At 39.1% G+C, this 24,913-nt stretch overlaps 1 protein-coding gene across 1 annotated transcript in view; it reads right to left on the bottom strand.

Annotated features, from left to right (window-relative positions):
• Positions 1–9,086: 9,086 nt before the first annotated feature.
• VWA3B (von Willebrand factor A domain containing 3B) overlaps positions 9,087–24,913 on the bottom strand; it is a 201,203-nt gene continuing 185,376 nt past the window's right edge. Inside the window, exons 27-29 of the mRNA XM_039232442.1 lie at positions 9,981–10,200; positions 9,586–9,729; positions 9,087–9,154 (exon numbers count right to left, since the gene is read on the bottom strand). Coding sequence (XP_039088373.1) covers positions 9,694–9,729; positions 9,981–10,200 — 256 coding nt within the window. The 3' untranslated portion in view covers positions 9,087–9,154; positions 9,586–9,693. The remainder of the gene's footprint in view (positions 9,155–9,585; positions 9,730–9,980; positions 10,201–24,913) is intronic.

Raw genomic sequence — 24,913 nt, 5'->3', positions numbered from 1 at the left:
GGGAAGGGTTTAGATAACCCATTAAATTTCGTTGATAGATAAGGTGATTCAGGTTTTCTGTTTCATTTATGTCAGTTTTGTTTAGTTTATTTTTCAAGGTCCATTTCTCCTTAGTTTTTGAATTTTTCAGGATAGAATTTGTTCAAATTATTCTTTATGATTTTAATGTAAGATCTCCAGTGATAACCACTCTGTTAATTTGTGTTCTTTCCCTTTTTTCTTACTAATCAGAGGTTTATTGATTTTTTCAAAGAACTAACTTTTTGATTTGTCATTTTACCTGGTAATTTCTTCTTTGTGCTATATTCAGGAATATATTTAATTTCCAAATATTTTGACATTTTAATATCTTATTGCCATTGGTTTTTCATTTAATTTCATTGTAGTTCAAGAAGATATTCTGTATGATTTCAATTCTTTTATATTTATTGAGACTCATTTTATGGCAGTCATGTGGGCCACCTTGGTGAAAGTACCAAGCACAGTGGAAAAGAATGTTTTCCAGAATTTGGAATATAAGTCGAGGTTAAGATGATGTATATATCTTTAGTCAGGGTGTGTGTGTGTGTGTGTGTGTGTGTGTGTGTGTGTGTGTGTTGGCTTATTTGATTGCTGAGATAAAGAACTTAAAATATACAACTACTTAAAATCTAGGAACTTCACAACTCATTTACCACTCAACCTGTTGCCTCTAATGCTATAGTTGCCATATGTATTATATCTCTATCAAGGAAATTGAGAGGGAAAACCGTTTAAAAAATATTTCCTAAATACTTACCATTTCAGATGCTGGTCATTCCATACTTAAGATTTGATTTTCTGTATTATATATATTTCCTTCAGCCTAAAAAATTTCCTTTAGCATTTTTTACAGTACAAGTCTTCTGACAATGACTTCCCCTTGCTTACTTTTATCTGAAAATGTCTTTATTTCGTTTTTGTTTTTGAAGAATATTTTCCTTTGATATGTTCAAATTTGATAGAATTCTGGGTTGAGAAATTTTATTTTTCCACACTTTAATGGTGTTGTTCCACTGCCTTTTAGATTCTTATAGTTTCTGATGAGAAGTCAATGATTTATAATTATTGTTCCCCTTTATGTAATTTGTCATTTTTTCCAGGAAGCTTTCAAGATTTTCTCTTCAGTTTGATTTTCAACACTGTAACTATGATTTTCTTATTATTTATTTTGTCTGGGGTTCACTGAACTTCTTGAATCTATAAATTGATGTCTTTCAAGGAATTTGAGATTTTTTCAGCCATTGCTTCTCCCAATATATTTTTTCCATTCTCTCTCTCCTCTCATTTTAAAACACCAGTTATAAAGTGTATTCAATTTTTGGGTATTGCTCCTGAAATCCTATTCATAAAAAAATTCTTTTATCTCTTTTTTAGATTAGATAATTTCTATTGATCTATCTCAGATCTACTGACTCTTCTGTTTATAAGCACATTTGGTGTTTTTTTTTTTAACTTAAGATACACTTTTTAGTTTTAGAATTTCCTTTTTAAAATAATTTGTTTCTCTGCTGGGATTTCCTGTCTTTTCATTTGTTATAAGTGTCTTTTGCTTACCTGAATGGACATAGTTGTAATAGCAACTTTAAAGTTCTTGTCTGACAATCATACATCTGGGTCATATCAGGTTTATTGCCTTTTCTCTTGAAACTGGATCACATTTTCATGATTATTTGAATAAGTCGAAGTTGTACCCCGGAATTCATACATATTAGATTGCAGACATTCTGGATTCTGTAACATCACTCAGAAGCCTTGATATTTTTGTTTAATCAGACTTTAACTTTGTTAAACTTAAATGGAATCTGTCTCTTGGGTGGCACCTCAATTTCTGTGTAATTATCTTAGCCTTGATGGTAATCTTGTAACCTGCCTGTACATGTATGGTTAAGGAGTCAGTCAGAGATTTGGGCAGAGTTTATATACACAAAATTTGTGGCTGCCTGTTTCTGGCTCTCTCCTTGTTTGGATTCTCTCTAAACTTTCCAGAACTTATCTCCAAACTCTGTTTTCTGATTTTTCAACCCAGAAAGATTATGTGTTTTCATTTAGAGAGTAAGCCTCCGCATGTGGCACTGACCATATCTTGCCTCACCCTGCTCTCAAGCTAATGTATGTAATACTAGGAAATTCACCACATCAGAAACTGCCTGCTTTAAGCCACACTCCAGAGTTTCTGGGTAGTTATTTGTATTTTGTCCAAAGTTTATAGTTATCTGTAAGAAGGTACAGTGTTAACAGTTTACTCAAACACACTACAGTTGAATTCCTCTCACCTTTAATTTGTAAAGTAGTTCATTGAATATATAATTACTTGTTATAGGTTTTTCGTTTTTTGTCTTTCTGCACTTTGCCATTCCTATATCTTTTAGTCTCCATTGTTTTAGTTGAGAAGTCATTTCATGTTGTGTCATTGTTCCCCTGAATGCAACATATTTTTCTTCTCTGGCTGCTTTAGAGATTTTTTTCGTTGTCATCATCTTTTAGCAGTTTGAATATGATGTGCCTTGGAGTAGTGTTATTTGTATTTATCATGTTTAGGATTACTTAGCCTTGTTAGATCTACTAATATTTTCCACAACATTTTGGAAGTTTTGTCTCCAATTAAAAATTTTTTTTTCTCTGTCTCTTCTTCTAGGACTTCAATTTTATGTATTTTGAAATTCTTCAAATCATTCCACGGGTCTCTAAGGTTTGGTTTGCTTTTTTACAATCCTTTTTGCTTTCTTTTCTTTGGATTGGGTAATTTTTATTAATCTATATTCAAGTTCAATGATTCCCCACTCTGCTGTTCACAGTCCATTTAGTATATGTTTTGTTGTACTTTTCAGCTTTAGAATTTTCCTTTTGCATTTTTAATACCTCCATTTTTCTGTTGAGATTTCCTATTAATTTCTTTACTGATACTATATTTTCCTTTAATTCTTTGGCTATATTTATATCAGCTGCTTTAAAGTTGGCTAAATACAATATTTGGACTCAATAAAAATTTCTAATGATGGGTTTTCATCCATCAAAATGGAACACATTTTCCCGTTTCTTTGCATGTCAGCTCAGTTTTTTGTTCAAAACTGGATACTTTAGGGGGACCTGGGTGGCTCAGTCAGTTAAGCATCTGACTGCGGCTCAGGTCACAATCTCACGGTTCGTGAGTTCGAGCCCCGCATCGGGCTCTGTGCTGACAGCTCAGAGCCTGAAGCCTGCTTCAGATTCTGTGTCTCCCTCTCTTTCTGACCCTCCCCTGCTCACGCTGTCTCTCTTTGTCTCTCTCTCTCTCTCAGAAATAAATGAAACATCAAAAAAAAAAAAAAAAACCCTGGATACTTTAGGGAATATATTCTAGTGATGCTGGATTCTATTGTATTCTTCAAGGCTTTAAAATTAAAAAAAAAAAAAATTTGTTTTGGTCTGCTTGATTTTTTTTCTATTCTAACAAATTATCATGTTTGTACCCAAACTGCAAATTTCTTTCCTGTAGTATGAAGCAGTTCAAATCTCTGTTCTCTTCTATGGATTTTCACTGCTGCTTTTTACCCTGCTACCTTCAGTGTTTCCCCCAAGGCCAATAATTTAGTGGTCAACCAAAGATTTGGGCAGATTCTGGAGCACACTTTTTCAGCAATTTACTTGCTTAAATTTTCAATGGCTCTGCCAGCCTGAGGCTCTTTGCCCTGACACTTTAATCCCATAAGAGTAGATTACTGCTCCCTAAACTGTAGACGGTTTGGAAATGTATTTCAGTTCAAAAGTAACAAATACACAGACTTTGCTCCTTGTAGCTCTGTCTCTCAAAAGTATATTCCTCTCTGCTTTCCACTAACAAAAAGCAAAACAAAACAGGTTTCCTGGGTTCCCCCTCACACACACACATAATTTAGTGATCAGCCAGGAATTAGAACAGAGTTTATGCTCAAGATTTTATGGCTCTCTCTTACTGTGATTTCTTACTGCCAGGATTTCTTCTTTAAATTTTCCACTTCAGCTTTGAACTCATCTCTGGCACCTTGAGCCAGTCAGGCTACATTTTTCTGTTGTCTTGGCCATGAAAGTTGGGGACCAGAGTGTCACAACCTCACAGTTCTTAACTTTTCCATTCATAGTTTTTGGAGAATAAACACTTCAGATGCTGCCTGCTTTTGAACATTTTATTGTGCTTTTAAATACTTGATTTTAAAAAAATTGTATCTAGGTCTTAAAATTGTTATTTGTGAAATGATTTGCATTACCACTTCACATTGCCATGTTACCAGAAGTTCTCTAAACGTAGTTTTAATCTGCATTTCTCTCATCATTGGTGAAGTTAAACATCTTTTCATATTTTTAGGTCTGTTCTTTAATCTTTGTGAATAGTTCATATCTTTTGCCTATTTTTCTGCCAGGTTTTTGGTCATTTCTTTTACCTGAACTTTTTAAAGTTCTCTGTGTTTTAGTACATCAGCTCTTTGTGTGATATACTTTGCAAATACTGTCTCTCAGGTTATCATTTGTCTTCTGACTTTGCTTATGATCCTTTTTGGTAATGAATTTTTGAAAATTAATTTTTATGTAGCTGAGCTGAGCAATCTTTTATTGCATCTGGACTTTGAATCAAAGGTGCAGAACAAACCTTTCTCTGTACCCATGTTATAGAGGAATTCGCTCATGTTTTCTTCTAGTATTCGTATGTTTTCATTTTTTTTACATTTAGGACTTTGATCTATTTGGATTTTATTCTTATATGTTGTATGAAACATGGATCTGTTTTGTTATTTTCCAACGACCATTAGTTACCTCGGCATCAGTTACTAAAAAATTCCAGTGATTTGAGATGCTATCTTCAGAATACACTAAATTTCCACATATATTTGTCTGTTTATGGATCCTACTCTATTCCATCAGTCTGCTTTTCTTGTGCTAGCACCACATAAGCATAACAATATTTTAGCGTTTTATATATTAGCATGAGTCCTTGTGACTTTTCTTCTTCAGTATTTTCTAGCTTCTCTCACATGTTTATTTTCCATATATAATTTGCTGTCAATTTCTTGATGACATTAAGCCATACTATCTAAAACCAAGAGATGTTTACATCTATTGTTGTGTCTTTAGGGAATGTCTTAAAGTTTTTCTCATATTGTTTTTGCACATTTCTTGTTAAGTTTATATGAGGTATGGTTGATCCTCATTATTTGTGGATTCCATATTCGTGAATTCACCTACTCACTAAAATTTATTTGTAATTCCAAAATCAATACTCAATACATTTTGTGGATATGCATATGCTCAGAGTGGGAAAAAAATGAGTCACCTGACTGCCTTCTTGTTTCAGCTCTCCTAAGAGAGTGTCCTTTTAATAGTATATTTAATGCCACATTTTTCACATTTTTTGTGCTGTTAGTGATCTCACTGTTTAAAATGGTCCCCAGGTATAATGTTGAAGTACTATCTAGTATTCCTGAGCGTAAGAAGAAAATATGTGTTACACAATCTTCATTCAGGCATGAATTATAGTGCTATTGGCTGTGAGTTCTATGTTTCTAAATATATATTAAATAAGGTGTCTTTAAACAGACACACAAGAGAAGATTATATATAAGTGAAAATGATGTGATCAGAGGCTTGCAGGAAACTTAACCTTGTGTCTCACTATGGGAGATGATTTAGTATTTGCTAAATTCAGTGTTACAGAGGACTTTACAGAATATAAGCACCATATATAATGAGAATCAGCTGTATTTTCTTTGTTGCTATTGTGTATGAGATTTTTTCTATCAGTATATCTTCTAATTGATCATTATTTGTGTATACAAAGGCTACTGATTTCTATATGTTAAGTTTCTATTCTGCCACCTCACTGAGCTCTTTTAGTATTTAAATTATTGTTATCATTGGTTCTCTCTGGTTTCTCAGGTATGCTCTTTTATCATGTGTAAATATAATTTTACTTCTAAATCAATTCTATTCCCCTAATTAATTTATCTTGTCTAAATGTGTTGGCTACAACATTTTTCCCCCTTTTAGAATGGTTTTTCATCTATGTGGAACTACTCTTGAGTTGGTAATAGGCTAGCTTATTGATCTGTAGACTCCTGGAGTTGAAAAGGAACTCAGAGGTGATGTCTGTCACTTGATGCATGAATCTTTTTTACATCACTCAAGTGGTCATCCAGTCTCTTGAACATCTGTTCCATTTCTTCTGGCAAGAGCAGATCTCTTTCAGAGAGTCACCCTGTACTCATTCCACACAGTTCTTATATCACTGTCAATCACTCCATCCTGGCCCCACTCCTGCTTATGATCCAAGCCAATTACATGGGGTGGCCATACAATCTGGATATATAACTGCTATTATTTTTTGACAGATTGAACCCCATTTATTACTTCTGGCATATACTAAAAGTATATATCTATTCAGTAAAAATCAAACACACAGATCACCTGAGGCAATGAATACAGATGTATGTGCACTGTATGGGGATGGAATGTGTTAGTGTACCACTGAAATTACTCTACAGTCAACTATCTTTAAAAGAGATTAAAAATTTTTTTTACATTTATTCATTTTTGAAAGACAGAGATAGAGTGTGAGTGGAGGGGGGGGAGAGAGAGAGAGAGAGGTAGGGAGACACAGAATCTGAACCAGGCTCCAGGCTCTGAGCTGCCAGCACAGATCTCAATGCGGGGCTCAAAACTCACGGACTGTGAGATTATGATCTGAGCCAAAGTTGGATGCTTAACCCATTGAGCCACCCAGGTGCCCCTCTTTAAAAGAGACTTAAATAATAAAGTCTTTTATATATACCAACATATTAACTGTTTCTGATAGTCTTTAACATCTGTGCCATTTCTGAGTTAGTTTCAACTTATTATGGGTCTTATTTCCTTGCTTCTTTGTATGCGTGGTAATTTTTGAATGAATGCCAGGTACTGTAAATTTTACTTTACTGGGTGGTCTTTTTTTTTTTTTTTTTTTTTTTTTAATCCCTACAAATACACTTGAGCTTTATTTTGGGACATAGGTTACTTGGAAACAGTTTTATTCCTCTAGGGCTTGCTTTTAAGCCTTATATGGGGCCAGAGAAGTGTTTAGTCTAAGGCCAATTTTGTCCCACTACTGAAACAAACCTTTTCTGAGTACTCTATCTGATGCCCCTTGAATAAAGATATCTGTTTTCTACCCTGACTGGATGAAACAGGAGATATTCCCAGCCTTATGCGAGCTGTAAGGATTGTTCTTTCTGACCTTTTTGGAAAGTTCTTTCCCCAGCCTTGAGTAGTTTCCTCACAGCCATGCACTGTACAGAGTGCATGTACAGAGTTGAAGACTCAAGGGAGCTTATGTACATATATCCAGAGTTGTTTCTGTGTATAGTTCTCTCTTCTCCAGCTCTCTATCCTGTAGACTCCAGCTGCTTTGGTCTTCTCAGAATCCTAGTTTCAGCTCCTCCATTCAAAGAAGGTACTAGGCTCTGCCTGGGTTCCTGATCCTTTTGTTGCAGCCTGGAAACTGACTCCAGGAAGTAAGCAGCACACTCATGGGGCTGACCTCACTTGTTGCTCAGAGATCCTGTACTTCATTGCCTGTGTACAATGTTTTGGAAACTGTGGTTACATACATTTTATCTGGCATTTTAATTGTTTCAGGCAGCGGCTTGGGAATGAAATCAGGTTCCTGTTATTCAATACTGGCTGGAAGTAGAAATACACTGTTCTTATTGCAATTTCCCCAGCACACTGAACTGGACATTATCAATAAAGTGTAACACACTGTATATGTCATTTAATGTCACTGAAAATATCATGCATAATGTAACACCAACAAAGTTTTCTTATGTATATTTGTCTTACAGTTCTTCATTCCCTGCACATGCCTCTAAACCAGACAACAGTAATTGGTCCAAAAATAAAGCAAAGATGCAGAAAGGTAAGGTAGAGAAGGTAAATACCTTCCAAATGTCTGATAGCATCTCTCCGGAGTCTGGCATATTGTCAGCATTCAATTGCTCTTGAATAACTGAATGAATGTAGGCAGCCTAACATGAATGCTTGCATGTATGAATGCATGAATGACTATGACTTGATGAATGGTTTCTTTCCTACCCCACCAGTTCTCCACTGGTCAGACCAAAACCGGATGATTACTCCAGAGCTTATGAAAAACCTCTGGGTTCTAGAGAAGCAGTATGCCTCCTCACACACTGTCTCCCATCTTCTGGATTTCCTCACTCCTCAATTCCTTCCTCACTACATTACTACTTTTACCCTGATATTCCTTTTTCTTTCATATTTTTGGAAGGAGATTCCTCCTTTAATTCTCTGCCATGACCCTGGTGACAGCCTATCTGTCAGGAATATGAACACAAATTTTAATTAGTATCAGTACTGATACTCTAAAATCTAACTTTTCCTAGCATCCAGTATTTTTCTCATTTATAATTAAGTACCCTGGGGTGCCTGGGTGGCTCAGTTGGTTGAGCAACTGACTTCGGCTCAGGTCATGGTCTCGCAGATATCATGAGTTTGAGCCCCACATCAGCCTCTGTGCTGACAGCTGGGAGCCTGGAACCTGCTTCGGATTCTGTGTCTCCCTCTCTCTCTGCCCCTCCCCCATTCGTACTCTGTCTCTCTTTCAAAAATAAACAAACATTAAAAAAATAATAATCTGTACCCTATTATTATGGGACTATTACTGAATAGAAAAAGAATTTGGGAGAGCTATTTTTGAAATTAGTGAAGCTAATTTCACTAAGAAATTAATGAAAAGAAGTGAATACTTTTATGTCACTGCTAAAATGTGTTCAAAGAAAACAGTAATAAACAAATAATACAATAGTTTTTTTTTTTATTTTAAATTTTTTTTTTCTTTGATGTTTTATTTATTTCTAGGAGAGAGAGACAGAGACAGCATGAGCAGGGGAGGGCCAGAGAGAGAGGGAGCCACAGACCGAAACAGGCTCCAGGCTCCGAGCCGGCAGCCAGCACAGAGCCCGACGCGGGGCCCGAACCCACGAACCGCGAGATCACGACCCAAGCGAAAGTCGGACACCCAACCGACTAAGCCACCCAGGCGCCCCCAAATAATACAATAGTTTTGAAATGTTTCCAATGTAACAGTTTTATTGTGGCTCCACGCTCAACTAGAGGTACCTACAACAGACTACAGAGAAAAACAATTAGAGAGGGCTCAATAAAAATTGCCAGAAATAAATAATTTTGTTTCGCATGTCTCAGACATGTTACTGGATCTTAATTTCAGTCTTAACATTAGGTGATAAAATCCCTAATTTAAATGAGATACTTAATTTAAAACAAGACTGTAGGCTTGTATTATAACTACATTGACTTCAGAAAAAAAAAAAAAAGCTGAAAATCCTATGATAGTAATCTGTCAGATTAAACTTCTGGGTTTGGAGAGTTTACCAAAAGATTGAGTATTGTATGGTGAGGACAGGAAAATAATAGGATAAATAATGGTTAGGAAAAGCTAGAAAACAGCGCAACCTTCAGGAGATCTAGGTAGGAGATAACAGGGGAATGTACCTGTTTTACAAACAGGGTAGGAATGGGTAGAATGAAGGGCAGCCTTACCTCAGCAGAGGGGCTAGTTCCACAGTGTTGCCTGGCTGAGGTCTAGGCAGCCCTGGAGGAATGGGGGCTCTCTTAAACACAGTTGCCACTGGACTGCTTTAAGGTTTCTCAGCAGTGGTCCTCAGCCTTTTGCTGCTGTGGGCTCTAGGAGGAAAGGCAGGGCTGCTTGAGGTGGAGGTGTGGCGATGACGGTGTGGCTGGCTGACTCCCAGACCCTGGGCCGAGGACCTTCTCTGGGGAAGTGGATGTCAGCATTATTTAAGAGTTATTATTTAAGAGGTTTTGCCATACTGGGACCTAACCTGGCCCGGAAACTGGGGAGTGACCTCACGTGCACTATTCTTGACAGAGATTTCAGCATGTTTTGCAGATAGGCGATGTCGTCCCCCGCCTACCTTGGGCTTGGGGTGTTTCTTGGGGGAGGACTCTTGGGACCTGATGCCACGAGAAGAGTCATCAGATTCTGAGGACACCGTCTCCTGAAGAGGCAGCCTCTTGGAAGGCTTCTTTTTCTTCTTTCTAGGGTTCTCCTGTCTTAGCTCTCGTAAATCCTCCGTGTCAATTTCTTTGAGAGGCCATATTAAGAAAGTAGAATTCTTTGTGTCCACATCCTCCCTAGAGAGAGAGAGAGAGAGAGACAGAGAGAGAAAGAGAGAGAGTACAGGATTACCCTGGTCTTGTTGGCTGCTGTGTCTAACAGAGATGTCCAAGCCAGCCCTGCAGAGTTTCTCAGCTCTTTGGCCCTTGGCCTTCTTTCCATGGAATGGAGTTGCAGAAGTCTAGTGGGCCCTGAGAGTCTGGGCTGTGTTTCATTCCATGCATTTCATTTCCACAGGTCTCATGTGGCATGGAGAATCTAATGTCATTTGGGCCCTGTCCTGACCAAATCAGTGAATGAAGCAACAATTCCATGCCAGGAAGTCCCTCGGCATGCCTCAGAATTGACCTCTGTCCACCTCAGGATGATAAGCTTGGTCACATCATAGTTCAGTTCATTCCTGACATACTGAACTGGAGATTGTACAGTAGAAACAGTCTTCTACACCCTCAGTTTTCCCTAATTACTATATGGTATACGATTAGAAAAATGTCCCCCAAATTTAATAACAGTGTCCTTTTTAATTTAAATGACATTGGCTAGGACTATGAAGTCATAAGCTAGTCTTACCATTTAGAAAATATAGTGCCCATGATCAACTATTATTTGACAAGGGAGCCAAGAATACTCAGTGGGGAAAGGACAGTCTTTTCAATAAATGGTGTTGAGAAAACTGGAAATCCATATGCTCCTATCCTACAACACTCACAAAAATTAACCTGAAATGGAAATAATAAGAAGTCAAACCATAAAACTCCTAGAAGATAAAATAGGGGGGAAAATGGTCCAAGCAACAGCAGTGACATGGGAGAAAGCCTTCCTAGGAGGCCACAATTTAACTCTTTTACATTGGTTCTGGCAGTGATATTATTTCGATACAACACCAAAAGCAAAAGCAACAAAAGCAAAAATAAATGGCACTACATCAAACTGAAAAACTTCTGCCCAGCAAAAGAACCAAACAATACAACAAAGAGGCAACCTAAGGAATGAGAGAAAATATTTGCAAACTATATACCAGATAGCGGATTAATGTCCAAAAAATATAAGGAACTCATAGAACTTAATATCAAATAGACTAATAATCCTGCACAATAAACTCTTACTAATTACTAAAAAAAAAACAAACAAACAAACAACAACAACAACAAAAAAACCCCCAAAGAAATAGTCCAGTCAAATAACTGGCAGGGGACCTGAACAGACATTTTTTCCAAAAAAGATATACAAACAGCCAAAAGGTACATGAAAATGTGCTCAATATCACTAATCACAAGGGAAATGAAAAGCAAAACCACAATGAGATATCACCTCACACCTGTTAGGATGGCTATTATCAAAAAAAAGAAAAAAAAAACACACAAAAAAACAAGAGATAACAAATGTTGCTGAGGATATAGAGAAAAGTGAGCTCTTCTATGCTGTTAATGGGAGTATAAACTAATACAGTCACTATGGAAAACAGTATGGAAGATCCTAAAAAAATTAAAAATGGAACTACAGTATGATCTATCAATCCCACTTCTGGGTAAGTGGGTAAATTTCCAAAGGCAACTAAATCACCACCTCAAAGAAATATCTGTAGCCCTATGTTCAATAGCCAAAACATAGAAACCATCTAAATGTCTACTAGTGGATGAATGGATCAAGAAAATGTTATATATATAACATATGTAAATATATATACATAATTCATATACAATGGAATATTATTTAGCTATAAAAAAAAAAAGGAGGGGCGCCTGGGTGGCTCAGTTGGTTAAGTGTATGACTTTGGCTCAGGTCATGATCTCGTGGTTCGTGGGTTCAAGCCCTGCGTCAGGCTCTGTGCTGACAGCTAGCTCAGAGCCTGGAGCCTGCTTCAGATTCTGTGTCTCCCTCTCTCTCTGACCTTCCCCTGCTTATATGCGCGCTCTCTCTCTCTCTCTCTCAGAAATAAATTTAAAAAGACATTAAAACTTAAAAAAAAAAAAAGAAGAAGGAAACCCTGTCATTTGTGACAAGGATAGACTGTAAGGGTGTTATATTAAGTGAAATAAGTCAGAGAAAGACAAATACTGTGTGATCTCACTTATATGTGCTATAGAAACAGAGTAAAATGGTGGCTGGCTGCCAGGGCCTGGGCGGGGGGATGAGGGTGGAGGAAATGGGAAGAAAATGAAAAATATTTTTTTATAAAATAAAAATATATTGGTCAGTTTATTTATCCAGAAATGTTGTATTTCAAAGAAGGTATCTTGGGAACATCATGACTTCATTCCTGCCATGCCCTCATGGCACATCATTTTGGGAGCTTGCCTTTTTCAGGGACTTCAGAGTAAGTTAAAAACAGTTTCCTGGTGGTAAACCTTATTTTGTTCCCATAATCAGTATCTACCACCTTGATCACCCAGCTTTCACTCTGAATAACTTTTGATCACTGCTTCTTCACATCCTCTTGGAAATTACCAAGGAAAAATAAAGAGTGGGAAAAGATTTTTAGTTATTTCTAAAAAGAAAATTATATCAATCAAATCCTTCTTCAAAGGATCAAGATTCACTACATGTGATACTTTTCAAGGAATGGCTCAAAGACTCAGGAGATAATTCCCAAGAGAGATTTAAAAATGGGCTTTATACTCATTAGGATAGCTGTTATCAAGGAAAAAAAAAAAGCAGAGTCAAAAAATAACAGATATTGGCAAGGATATGGAGAAACTGGAACCCTGTACACTGTTGGTGGGAATATAAAAATGGTAAAGCTGCTGTATTAATTGTATGGCAATTTCTGAAAATATTAAAAATAGAATTACCATATGATCCGGCAACTCCACTTCTGTGTATGTATCAACAGGAAGGAAAGCAGGGACTCACACACCTGTGTTCACTACAGCATTACTCATAATAGCTAAAAGGTGGAAACAACCCAAGTATCCACCAACAGATGAATGGATAAACAAACTGTGGTATATACATACAAGAAAATCTTATTCAGTCTTAAAAAGGGAGGAGATTCTGACATAGGCTATAACATGGATGGACCTAGAAGACATTATGCTAAATGAAATGTTGGTCACAAAGGAATGGAGACTTAGTGGTCAGTGGGTACAGAGTCATAGTTTGGGATGATGAAAAAATTTTGGGACTGGCTGCACAGCAATGTGAATGTACGTAATGTCACTGAACTGTATGCTTAAAAATGGTTAAAACAATACATTTTACGATATGTGTATTTAACACAATAAAAAAAAATGGCCCAAGCAACAGCAGTAACATGGGAGAAAGCCTTCCCAGGAGGCCACAAACAATATTATCTTGAAATATGAGGTCAGCACCTATGTAGATGTAGAAGTTCTGTGATCTGGGTTCTCAGACTTTTCTTGAAATCACACCACAAGGCTGTAACACAACCCCTGCTCCGTAAAATCTAAAATCTTACCTAATTACCATCAACTATCCCTCACATTGCTGCTTCCCTCTGGAACAGACTAAACTGATAAATTCTATTTCCTTTTTAGAGATGGTCTCTGAAAATTTCCCATGTACATCTCCCACGTATCAGGACTGGTCAGAGTCCAGTCTACCTCCTATAATCCCTCAGAAAGAAGGGCAACAAGGGAGGTGGGAGGGAAAGTAGAGGAAAAGGCACCCAAAGAGAAAGGTGGAAGAGAGGCTGACCTGCCTATTTGAAGGATACCAGGAAGATGATCATGCAAAGAAACCAGGAAGAAGAGCAGAAAAGACCGAGAAGTAACACATGTCTAGCCTTCAGTAGGCGACTGGTCACATAAGTCACCTCGATAATTAAATTTTAACAAATCAAAAGGTATCCCCATCAAGACGAAAGCAAGCAATATATTGTTAAGTGGGGAAGAAGTCACAAACAACAATAGGCTATGTTTCCCTTTTGTGGTTAGGATTGTGAACACAAAGGAATGACTAGAAACCTTTCCATCAAATGGTTAATAGTTGCCTCAGGGAAAATAGTTCCAGGAAGACTGTCACTTTTTCCACACTTAAAATTTTTTTATGAGTGTTATAAACGATGAGGGAAACAAAAATTTTTGTTTGGAGGAAAAATAATCAACATTGCAGAGAGAACACTCTAGAAGGATACGTGCCAAAATACAAATGGTAATTACTTTTGAAATGTGGAATGACGGCTGGTTTTTATATTCTTTTTGCTTTTAATTTCTAAATTATATTAACAAATGCATACTTTTGGAATAAGAATAAAAATATGCAAGCTGTCATGATCAGAATAAAAAGCAGACCAGAATTTTGATCAAGGAAAGGCTTCACATCACATAAGCAGCTACCCCGTTTTACTGATGTCAACCAAGTTCAAGATATTCCACAAGGAAATGTCCCCTTGCAGGGGGTGGGCAGAGCAGGGTAGGTATGAATCTGATACGAGAGTTCTTATCCGCACCCCTCTCCCTGGCCCGCAACATGCACCCTCACTCTGTTTGGCCCAAGCCCACTCTGAGGAAGAGGGAGGGTGGCCATGCTCCTGACTGCTAGTCAGTGGACATTATGCATCAGTAAGCCCAGAAGGGCGCCGCTAAATGGCTTTCTTTTCCCTCATCTCATTCCAAACCCAAGAAAAATTCAGTGTCCTATTAATTATTTTAGGCTACAGGTTTGTTTAAATAATGTGACAAACAGGTCAAAGTTACATACGTGTGTGTCAGGGGGTGGGGGTACGGTGAGGCGGGCCAGGCATGGTGACTTCACTGCCTCTTTAGGGAAGAAAGTGCTGAGCACCCACTCCACACTCTCTTTGGGTCAAAACCCACCTCGTTCACCGATCAATGCTAACTTGCCAGTTTGCCCTGTCTCGCTGGTTTTCTGAGGCCTCTTTTCTATTTTGCCCTAAGTGTCTGTCAGAAAGCCAGCCTTAGATTGGGAGCACGAATAGATGTGTGATGAGGACCACGAGGCCCCTGAATTTTAATGAAGGAGCAGAAAATGGAGAAACTGATAAGGTTGCTGCCATCCCAATTGTTACCACTGGCCCTCAGGGTTAAAAATCGCTATGATTCTCTATGCTCTCTTATACTAGGGCACTACAGAACACTTTCCGAAAATAGGCAATGGCATTTGTCCCTCCAGATAATATGGGACACTCATAGGCAGGGTTTATTCCTGAACTGCTTGTTTTTCAGGTCTTTGCTCCAGCCTAGAAAATGGGGCTCTTAATCTGACCAGAAGGGACGAGGGAGCTAATAACATACTGAGGCTTAATGATTTCAGATGCACAGCTCCTTCTAAGGGAAGAAGTCAGCAGTGATGCGGCAAGATTATGGGAAGTGATTCATCTCATGTAATGTCAGAGCCAGCACTGAATCCTGAGGTTTCAATCAACGACTTAATATCACTGCTGTCAGGAAGACAATGTGAGGCCACATTACACAGAGGAAAGGGAGGAATGTTAACCAGCACAGAATTACAATTTCCTTTGGGACATATTCCTAAATCCAAATGGCTTGATGGAAAATGATTAAACTGTTCAAAGGAAGATAATGAGCACTAATACTCAGGAATCAGGGGCTGAGCACAGACCTGGACAGCACACATCTGAACCCTAGGAGCGTGGTCTCCCCTCCCGTAGACTCATACACAGCCATGTCGCCAAGTCCACACAATTACAATCACACATCAAGAAAAGAACAGTCCTTGCCTTTAGGATCTTGCTGCCCAGCAATTTCTTTCAGATGTCCACTGATTTTTTTGAAACAGAGAAAATGATTAGCTCTCTCTGATTTTCCTGATCACTTTAAAATTTTTTTAAATGTTTATTTTTGAGAGAGAGACAGAGACAGAGACAGAGAGAGACAGAGAGAGCAAGAGAGAGAGCAGGGCAGGGGCAGACAGACAGAAGGAGACACAGAATCCGAAGCAGGCTCCAGGTGCCCCTTCCTGATCACATTTAGAATGTTGCTAATTTTTTCAAGAACTCTAACTCCTTCAAACTCCTTAAGGAGGAACCTCAGAGGTAATCTGCCCAAGCTCTGCTCTGTCAAGAATGGAGGATGGATCCCAGCTATGGCTGGGAGGGACACTCAGCCAGTTACATGACACCAGGTATGGGGATTCAGCTTAAGCCTGCCGGGGCACCTTGCCTGGAGTAGCACGCAGTCCCCAGCCTGTACTCAACCACCTCACAGTGGGTGGTTGAATAAGGTTTGGTAAAGGCACTTTCCTTCACTAGAGAAAACCAAAGCCAGAGCATCAAACTCACCAGGAATGCCTCCCATGCAGCAACCTTTAAGAACAAGTTACTTGGAATTTAGCAATATGGGGGACATATTGGACGATGGAGGACAAGAGTCCCCTAGAATCATTCTGGTGTCAGATTTTAAGCTGAAACTTAAACTCTGCATCAGCTTTGGCCATATTCAATCCCTCCACCCTCCAAATACTTTCCTTTTTTCACTGGGTGTCACCCTCAGCTAGGAACCAGAAGAGGGGCCTATGGGAAATACTCTGTCACCCACAGCTGAAGGTCTCAAAGAAAGCAGAAAAAGAGGAGGGATAGAAGATGGAGAGCTGAATGTCTGGCATCCTGGTCCACCGAGCTGCCGGGGGCCATGCACCCCTGTGTGACCAACCCCAAATGGATGGTTAGGATGGATTCAAAATTTTTAAGTTAAATTTAGTCAGGGGCTATTCTGCTGTTGGAAGCTATAGCACATTTCTTTAATTAGCCCATAAAGAAAGCACTGGGATTGTTTTTTGTTTTTTTTTTTTAATGGTCTCATTTCCTATAATGAGGAGAAGCCTTACTAAAGACAAACCAAAGTGCTCCTGATGAGAAAGGACCTGCCAAAAGGAAAGCCCAGAGGGGATAAAATAAGACCTGCACCTTCAGTCTGTGTGCTCACACTGCCGGCCCTCATTATACAAACGGAGACAGATTAGAGAGAACTTAGTGGGTTGGACATGACCTCTGCCTAAGAGAATTAAATGCAGTCTCTTGGCTAGCAGAGAGGCAGAGCAAACAACAGGGGACGTTACCAGGGGGAGACTAGAGAGTCAATGAATGCTTCCACTGTGTAAAGAAAGCCCTAGAAGTCAGGGTAGATAATTAGCACCTAAGAGTTTTATTTTTTTTAATTTTAATTTAATTTAATTTTTTTTTTTTACAAATAGTTTACTGTCAGATTACTTTCCACATAACATCCAGTGCTCATCCCCACAAGTGCCCTCCTCCATGCCCATCCCCCCTCCCCCCCACATCCATCAGTCCTCAGTTTTTGTCAGCATTCAAGAGTCTCTCATGGTTTGCCTCTCTCCCTTTCCCCCACCATTTCCGCCCTTCTTCTCCCCCTTGTTCCTCCGTCAAGTTCCTCCTAATCCTCCTATACGTGCAAACATATGATATTTGTCCTTCTCTGCCTGACTTATTTCGCTCAGCATAACACCCTCAAGGTCCATCCATGTTGCTACACATGGCCAGATTTCATTGTTTCTCATTGCCATGTAGTATTCCATGGTATAGATAAACCACATCTTCTTGATCCATTCATCTGTTGATGGACACTTAGGCTCTTTCCATGTTTTAGCTATTGTGGAGAGTGCTGCTATGAACATTGGGGTACATGTGCTCCTATGCCTCAGCATTTCTGTATCCCTTGGGTAAATTCCTAGCAGTGCTATTGCTGGGTCATAAGGGAGTTCTATTGTTAGTTTCCTGAGGAACCTCCACACTGTTTTCCAGAGGGGCTGTACCAGTTTACATTCCCACCAACAGTGTAGGAGGGTGCCCGTTTCTCCACATCCTCGCCAGCATCTAGAGTTCTCTGATTTGCTCATTTTAGCCACTCTGACTGGCGTGAGGTGGTATCTCAGTGTGGTTTTGATTTGTATTTCCCTGATGAGGAGGGATGCTGAGCATCGTTTCATGTGTCTGTTGGCCATCTGGATGTCCTCTTTGGAGAAGTGTCTGTTCATGTCTTCTGCCCATTTCTTCACTGGGTTGTTTGTTTTTCGGGCGTGTAGTTTGGTGAGTTCCTTATAGATTCTGGATATTAACCCTTTATCTGATATGTCATTTGCAACTATCTTTTCCCATTCCGTTGGTTGCCTATTAATTTTCTGGGTTGTTTCCTTGGCTGTGCAGAAGCTTTTAATCTTGATGAGGTCCCAACAGTTTATTTTTGCTCTTGATTCCCTTGCTTTTGGGGATGTGTCAAGTAAGAAGTTGCTGCGGTGGAGGTCAAGGAGGTTGTTTCCTGCTTTCTCCTCTAGGGTGTTGATAGTTTCCTGTCTCACGTTCAGGTCCTTTATCCATTTTGAGTTGATTTTTGTGCATGGTGTGAGAAAATGATCTAGTTTCATTCTTCTGCATGTTGCTGTCCAGTTCTCCCAACACCATCTGTTAAAAAGGCTGTCTTTTTTCCATTGGATATTCTTTCCTGCTTTGTCAAAGATCAGTTGGCTGTATACTTTTGGGTCCACTTCTGAGTTCTCAATTCTGTTCCATTGGTCTATGTGTCTGTTTTTGTGCCAATACCATACTGTCTTGAGGATGACAGCTTTGTAGTAGAGGCTGAAGTCTGGGATGGTGATACCTCCCGTTTTGGTTTTATTTTTCAGTATTACTTTGGCTATTCGGGGTCTTTTGTGGTTCCATACAAATTTTTGGATAGTTTGTTCTAGTTTTGAGAAGTATGCTGGTGCAATTTTGATTGGAATTGCATTGAATGTGTAGAGTGCTTTAGGTAGTAATGACATCTTAACTATATTTATTCTTCCTATCCATGAGCATGGAATGTTTTTCCATTTCTTTGTGTCTTCTTCAATTTCCTTCATAAGTTTTCTATAGTTTTCATCATACAGATCTCTTGTATCCTTGGTTAGGTTTATTCCGAGGTATTTTATGGTTTTTTGTGCAATTGTGAATGGGATCAGTTTCTTGATTTCTCTTTCTGTTGCTTCATTATTGGTGTATAAAAATGCAACCGATTTCTGTACGTTGATTTTGTACCCTGCAACTTGGCTGAATTCTTGGATCAGTTCTAGTAGGCTTCTGGTGGAGTCTGTCGGGTTTTCTATGTAGAGTATCATGTCATCTGCGAAGAGTGAAAGTTTGACTTCCTCTTTGCCAATTCTGATGCCTTTGATTTCCTTTTGTTGTCTGATGGCTGATGCTAGGACTTCCAGCACTATGTTAAACAACAGTGGTGAGAGTGGACATCCCTGTCGTGTTCCTGATCTCAGGGGGAAAGCTCTCAGTTTTTCCCCGTTGAGGATGATGTTAGCTGAAGGCTTCTCATAGATGGCTTTGATGATGTTTAAGTAGGTTCCTTCTATCCCAACTTTCTCGAGAGTCTTTATTAAGAAGGGATGCTGTATTTTGTCAAATGCTTTTTCTGCATCTATTGACAGGATCATATGGTTTTTATCTTTTCTTTTATTGATATGATGGATCACATTGATTGATTTGCGAATGTTGAACCAGCCCTGTAACCCAGGAATGAATCCCACTTGATCTTGGTGGATGATTCTTTTGATATGCTGCTGGATTCGATTTGCAAGGATCTTGTTGAGAATTTTTGCATCCGTATTCATCAAGGATATTGGCCTATAGTTCTCTTTTTTTGCTGGATCTCTGTCTGGCTTGGGAATCAGAGTGATGCTGGCTTCATAAAATGAGTCCGGGAGTTTTCCTTCGACTTCTATTTTTTGGAATAGCTTGAGAAGAATTGGGATTAATTCTGTTTTAAATGTCTGGTAGAATTCCCCAGGGAAACCATCAGGTCCAGGGCTCTTATTTGTTGGGAGATTTTTGATCACTGATTCGATTTCTTCACTCGTTATGGGTCTGTTCAGGTTTTCTATTTCTTCCCGTGTGAATTTTGGTAGTGAGTGTGTGTTTAGGAATTTGTCCATTTCTTCTAAGTTGTCCAATTTGTTGGCATATAATTTTTCATAGTATTCCCTGATAATTGCTTGTATTTCTGAGGGGTTGGTTGTAATAAGTCCATTTTCATTCATAATTTTGTCTATTTGGGTGCTCTCTCTTTTCTTTTTGATAAGCCTGGCTAGAGGTTTGTCAATTTTGTTTACTTTTTCAAAAAACCAACTCTTGGTTTCATTGATCTGTTCAATTGTTTCTTTGGTCTCTATGTTGTTTATTTCTGCTCTAATTTTTACTATTTCTCTTCTTCTACTGGGTTTAGGGCGTTCTTGTTGCTCTGCCTCTAGCTCCTTTAGGTGAGCTGTTAGATTTTGGACTTGTGCTTTTTCTAATCTCTTGAAATAGGCCTGGAGAGCAATGTACTTTCCTCTTAGGACTGCCTTGGCCGCATCCCATAGATTTTGAATTGTTGTGTTTTCATTTTCATTTGTTTCCATATATTTTTTAATTTCCTCTCTAATTGCCTGATTGGCCCATTCATTCTTTAGAAGGGTGTTCTTTAACCTCCATGTTTTTGGCGGTTTTCCAGACTTCTTCCTGTAATTGATTTCAAGTTTCAAAGCATTGTGATCTGACAGTGTGCATGGTATGATCTCTATTCTTTTATATTTATTGAGGGCTGCTTTATGTCCCAGTATGTGATCTATCTTGGAGAATGTGCCATGCGCACTTGAGAAGAAAGTAAATTCCCTGGCCTCAGGATGTAAAGTTCTAAATATATCCGTCAGATCCATCTGGTCCAATGTGTCTTTCAAGTCCATTATTTCTTTAGTGATTTTCTGTCTGGTTGACCTATCCATTGCTGTAAGCGGAGTATTAAAGTCCCCTGCTATTAGCACATTCTTATCTATAAGCTTGTTTCTGTTTGTGATTAATTGTTTTAGATATTTAGGTGCTCCCATATTCGGTGCGTAGACATTTATGATTGTTAGTTCTTCCTGATGGATGGACCCTGTAATTATTATGTAGTGCCCTTCTTCATCTCTTGTGATTGTCTTTAATTTAAAGTCCAGTTTGTCTGATATAAGTATCGCTACTCCGGCTTTCTTTTGATTTCCTGTAGCATGATATATATTTCTCCATCCCCTTACTTTTAATCTGAAGGTATCTTCCCGTCTAAAATGAGTTTCTTGTAGACAGCATATTGATGGATTTTGTTTTTTAATCCATTCTGCTACCCTATGTCTTTTGATTGGAGCATTCAGCCCATTTACATTCAGTGTTATTATTGAAATATGTGGGTTTAGAGTCTTTGTATCTTTTGTAGGGTTCATGTTTGTGGTGGTGTCTCTGGTATCTTTGTTCCTTGCAACCTTTCCTTCAGAGCATCCCCCTCAGGATTTCTTGTAGGGCTGGCTTCGTGGTGACAAATTCTTTCAATTTCTGTTTATTTGGAAAGGTTTTTATCTCTCCTTCTATTTTGAATGACAGGCTTGCTGGATAGAGGATTCTTGGCTGCATATTTTTACTGTTCATCACATTGAAGATTTCCTGCCATTCCTTTCTAGCCTGCCAAGTTTCAGTAGATAGGTCTGTCACCACTCTGATAGGTTTCCCTTTGTATGTTAGGGCCCTTTTCTCCCTAGCTGCTTTCAAAATTCTCTCTTTGTCCTTGTATTTGGCCATTTTCACTATGATATGTCGTGCAGAAGATCGATTCAGGTTACGGCTGAGGGGAGTCCTCTGAGCCTCTTGTACTTCCACATTTACTTCCTTCCCCAGGTCGGGGAAGTTCTCTGCTATAATTTGTTCCAGGACTCCTTCAGCACCTTTCCCTCTCTCTTCCTCTTCTGGGATTCCTATGATACGGATATTGTTGCGTTTGACCATATCGCTGAGCTCTCAAACTCTTCTTTCCTCTTCCTGGATCAGTTTGTCTCTTTTTCTGTCAGCTTCTTGTTTTTCTATAATGGTGTCTTCTAAATCACTTATTCTCCTTTCTGCCTCTTCAATCCGTGCATTGGAGGCCTCTAATTTATTATGGATCTCATTTATCGCATTTTTTAATTCTTCATGCCTATTTTTATTTTCCATTCTGTCTGTAGCCATAGTTTCTTTGATGTCCCCTATGTTTTTTTTCAAGCCCAGCTATTAATTTTACCATTATTATTCTAAAATCTTGCTCAGTTATGCTGCTGATATCTGTTTTGAGCAGTTCATCAGCTATCATTTCTTCTTGGAGTTTCTTTGGAGGAGAGCTCTTTCGTTTCGTCATTTTAGTTAGCTTTCCAGCTCTTGTTGGTTTTAAAGACCTGTTACGCTCTCTGTATCTATGAGCGCTGCTGTATCCAAGAAGACTCTTTGACTGTCCAGGGCCTATCCTTTCAGAGAGTGTTTTTTGAATGGTATCTCTTGGTCTCTCTTGTTGGGACCTTGGTTATTTTATTTTCCTATTCGTAGTGATATTTGGGACTCTCCACCTTGTGTACTCTGGCTTGTCTCTTGAGGTAGCCATTAGAAGGCTTTCTCAGTGGATTCTGCCTCCTTTTTCTCCCAATCTCTCAGGTTTCATAAGGTTTCCAATGGCTTCAGATCTTTTCCGTGTGATGTATGGGCGCGAGTGCAAGTACGGAGCTCCTTACTTCTCCACCATCTTGCTCCCTCCCCCAGCAGCTAAGAGTTTTAAATAAGGCCTGGGACAGGACTCAGATAGGAAACAATTAAAGGCTTTTCTCAACATAGAATTAAATTTTAATTCTAAAATAGGATTGATAATGTTGAATTTAGTGAAAATAGTCAATACCTAGACATATCTATTCATATTCCTTTAAAGTGTATTGTAATTTGGATATCACTTTGAGTAGGATTTTGAGATTAATCAAAAATGTGCTTTAATTATAAATGAAACATCATACTCATCTGGAAGAGAATGAAAGATTTTAGTGTATATTTTCAATAATAATACCTAAGGAAAAATGCATTATGAAACCACACACCTCTCAAGGAACAATGCTGGGTGTCCATTAGTATTTGTTCACTGGTTCATTCCTCAAATAGTCATTGGGCTCATCCCATAAACTGGACATTGGCAACTATGGTCGAGAAGTGGATAGAACCTGGCATCTGCTTTCAAGGACTCATGCCTAACAGGAGTGAGAAACTGAGAAGGAACATGGCCCCAACAGAAGGGAAAATTTCTGTAACGAAATCTCTACATGATACACAGTGAGATCACCTCACTGCTAGAGTCTTAGAACATGACAGAGTGATGGCAATGCTTGATTTCAATGTTAAGAGTTCCTTAGGTGGCCAAGGGTAAATAACATTCCAGGGGGAGGGAATGCTTAGCTTATACAAAGCACAGAGTCCTGAAAAAGCATGGTGTGGGGGGAAAGCTACAAGGAGTTTAGCATGGTTAGTGTGCAGAGGGCCTGTGGGAGGTTGGTTGGGGGGTGGCTAGGGAGAAGTGAGGCTAGGGAGGTACACCTGGATCAGACCCACAAGAGGGTAAGCTAGAATAAAATGGGTTAGATGGCTGATACTAAGGAAGGCACCTGTGATGAGTACTGGGTGTTGTATGTAAGTGATGAATCACTAAATTCTACTCCTGAAACCAATATTGCACTTTATATTAACTAACTAAAATTAAACTAAACCAAACCAAACCAAACAAAAAAACCAGAAGGCATGGGAGGGGGACTCTGAAGGGTATTTTATGTAGGGGAGGGGCAGGAGCAGATTTGTACACAAGGAAGATTCCTCTGCTCAACCCTTCCAGAAGCCAGCTAGGGCTGTGGCATGAGGAGACCAAAGACAGTGGGGATGGCCTCTGGAGTCTGGTGGGCAGGTCAGCCTTGGACGAGAGAAGGGATTTTGACATCAACGAAAAAGACATAAGTTTCCACAAGCCTAGAGGTGAAGGAAAAGGAGTGGAGAAGAGAACATCTGATTGTTTCTGCTTATGAAGTACCAGGTGATGCCATCACGAGAATGAAGGTTGGCACCCCTGACAACCCACAAACTCCAAGTGAAGTTGGAGGGTGTTTTCATGATCCCTTTCCCTAATCCCTGCTCCTTCCCTCACCCTTCACCTCCAAAGTCATGGCTCCAACTCCAACTGTAATGCCCCTCATTGGCCCCAAGGTCTTGGGTTTTTGTCTGCTTTCTAAGCCTCAGATTCTTCTTGTTGACTTTAACCTATCTTCCCAGATTTTAGCAGTACTACTTCCTCAGATGAAAACGTATTCACCCCATTGTATCCCCTGGAAACTGCCACTTACCCACTCACCCATCCTCACCTGGGTACGGCAAGCCAGGGCCAACACCTTACTCTAGCTCTCTAGCAAGGGGACAGACAGACATTCCGAACTGCAACTTATTCTAACCTTTGCTTTACAGTGAGACTTCATTAGAAGGCTTTGAACCCTTACAAATAAAAGGGGAATAATTTCTTCAGGTCCATGACAGGACTGAGTACTTTTCTGAAGAGTCAGTAAAATAATGTTGCATTTGAGATTAGAATCAGATAGTCAAATAACCAGCAAGTAAGAGGTGTGATGTGGAAGGAATAATAATCATAAAATGACATTTTAGGGGTGCCTGTGTGGCTCAGTTGGATAAGTGTCTGACTTTGGTTCAGGTTATGATCATGTGGTCTGTGAGTTCAAGTCCCCCGTCGGGCTCTATGCTGATAGCTCGGAGCCTGGAGCCTGCTTCCAATTCTGTGTCTCTCTCTCTTTCTCTCTGCCTCTCCCCTGCTTGCACTTTATCTCTCTCTCAAAAATAAATATACACTAAAACAAAAACAAAATAACCCCATTTTAAGCAAGAGGTCCTCCACCTCTGCTTTTCTCCACAAGTATTTACAGATCATGAATCCCAACCCA

This window comes from Hyaena hyaena, unplaced genomic scaffold, assembly GCF_003009895.1.
Source record: "Hyaena hyaena isolate Hyena2069 unplaced genomic scaffold, ASM300989v1 scaffold_64, whole genome shotgun sequence".
Classification (NCBI taxonomy): Eukaryota; Metazoa; Chordata; class Mammalia; order Carnivora; family Hyaenidae; genus Hyaena; species Hyaena hyaena.
The sequence above is the reverse complement of the archived record's forward strand: the minus strand, read 5'-3'. Positions and strand labels throughout refer to the sequence as shown.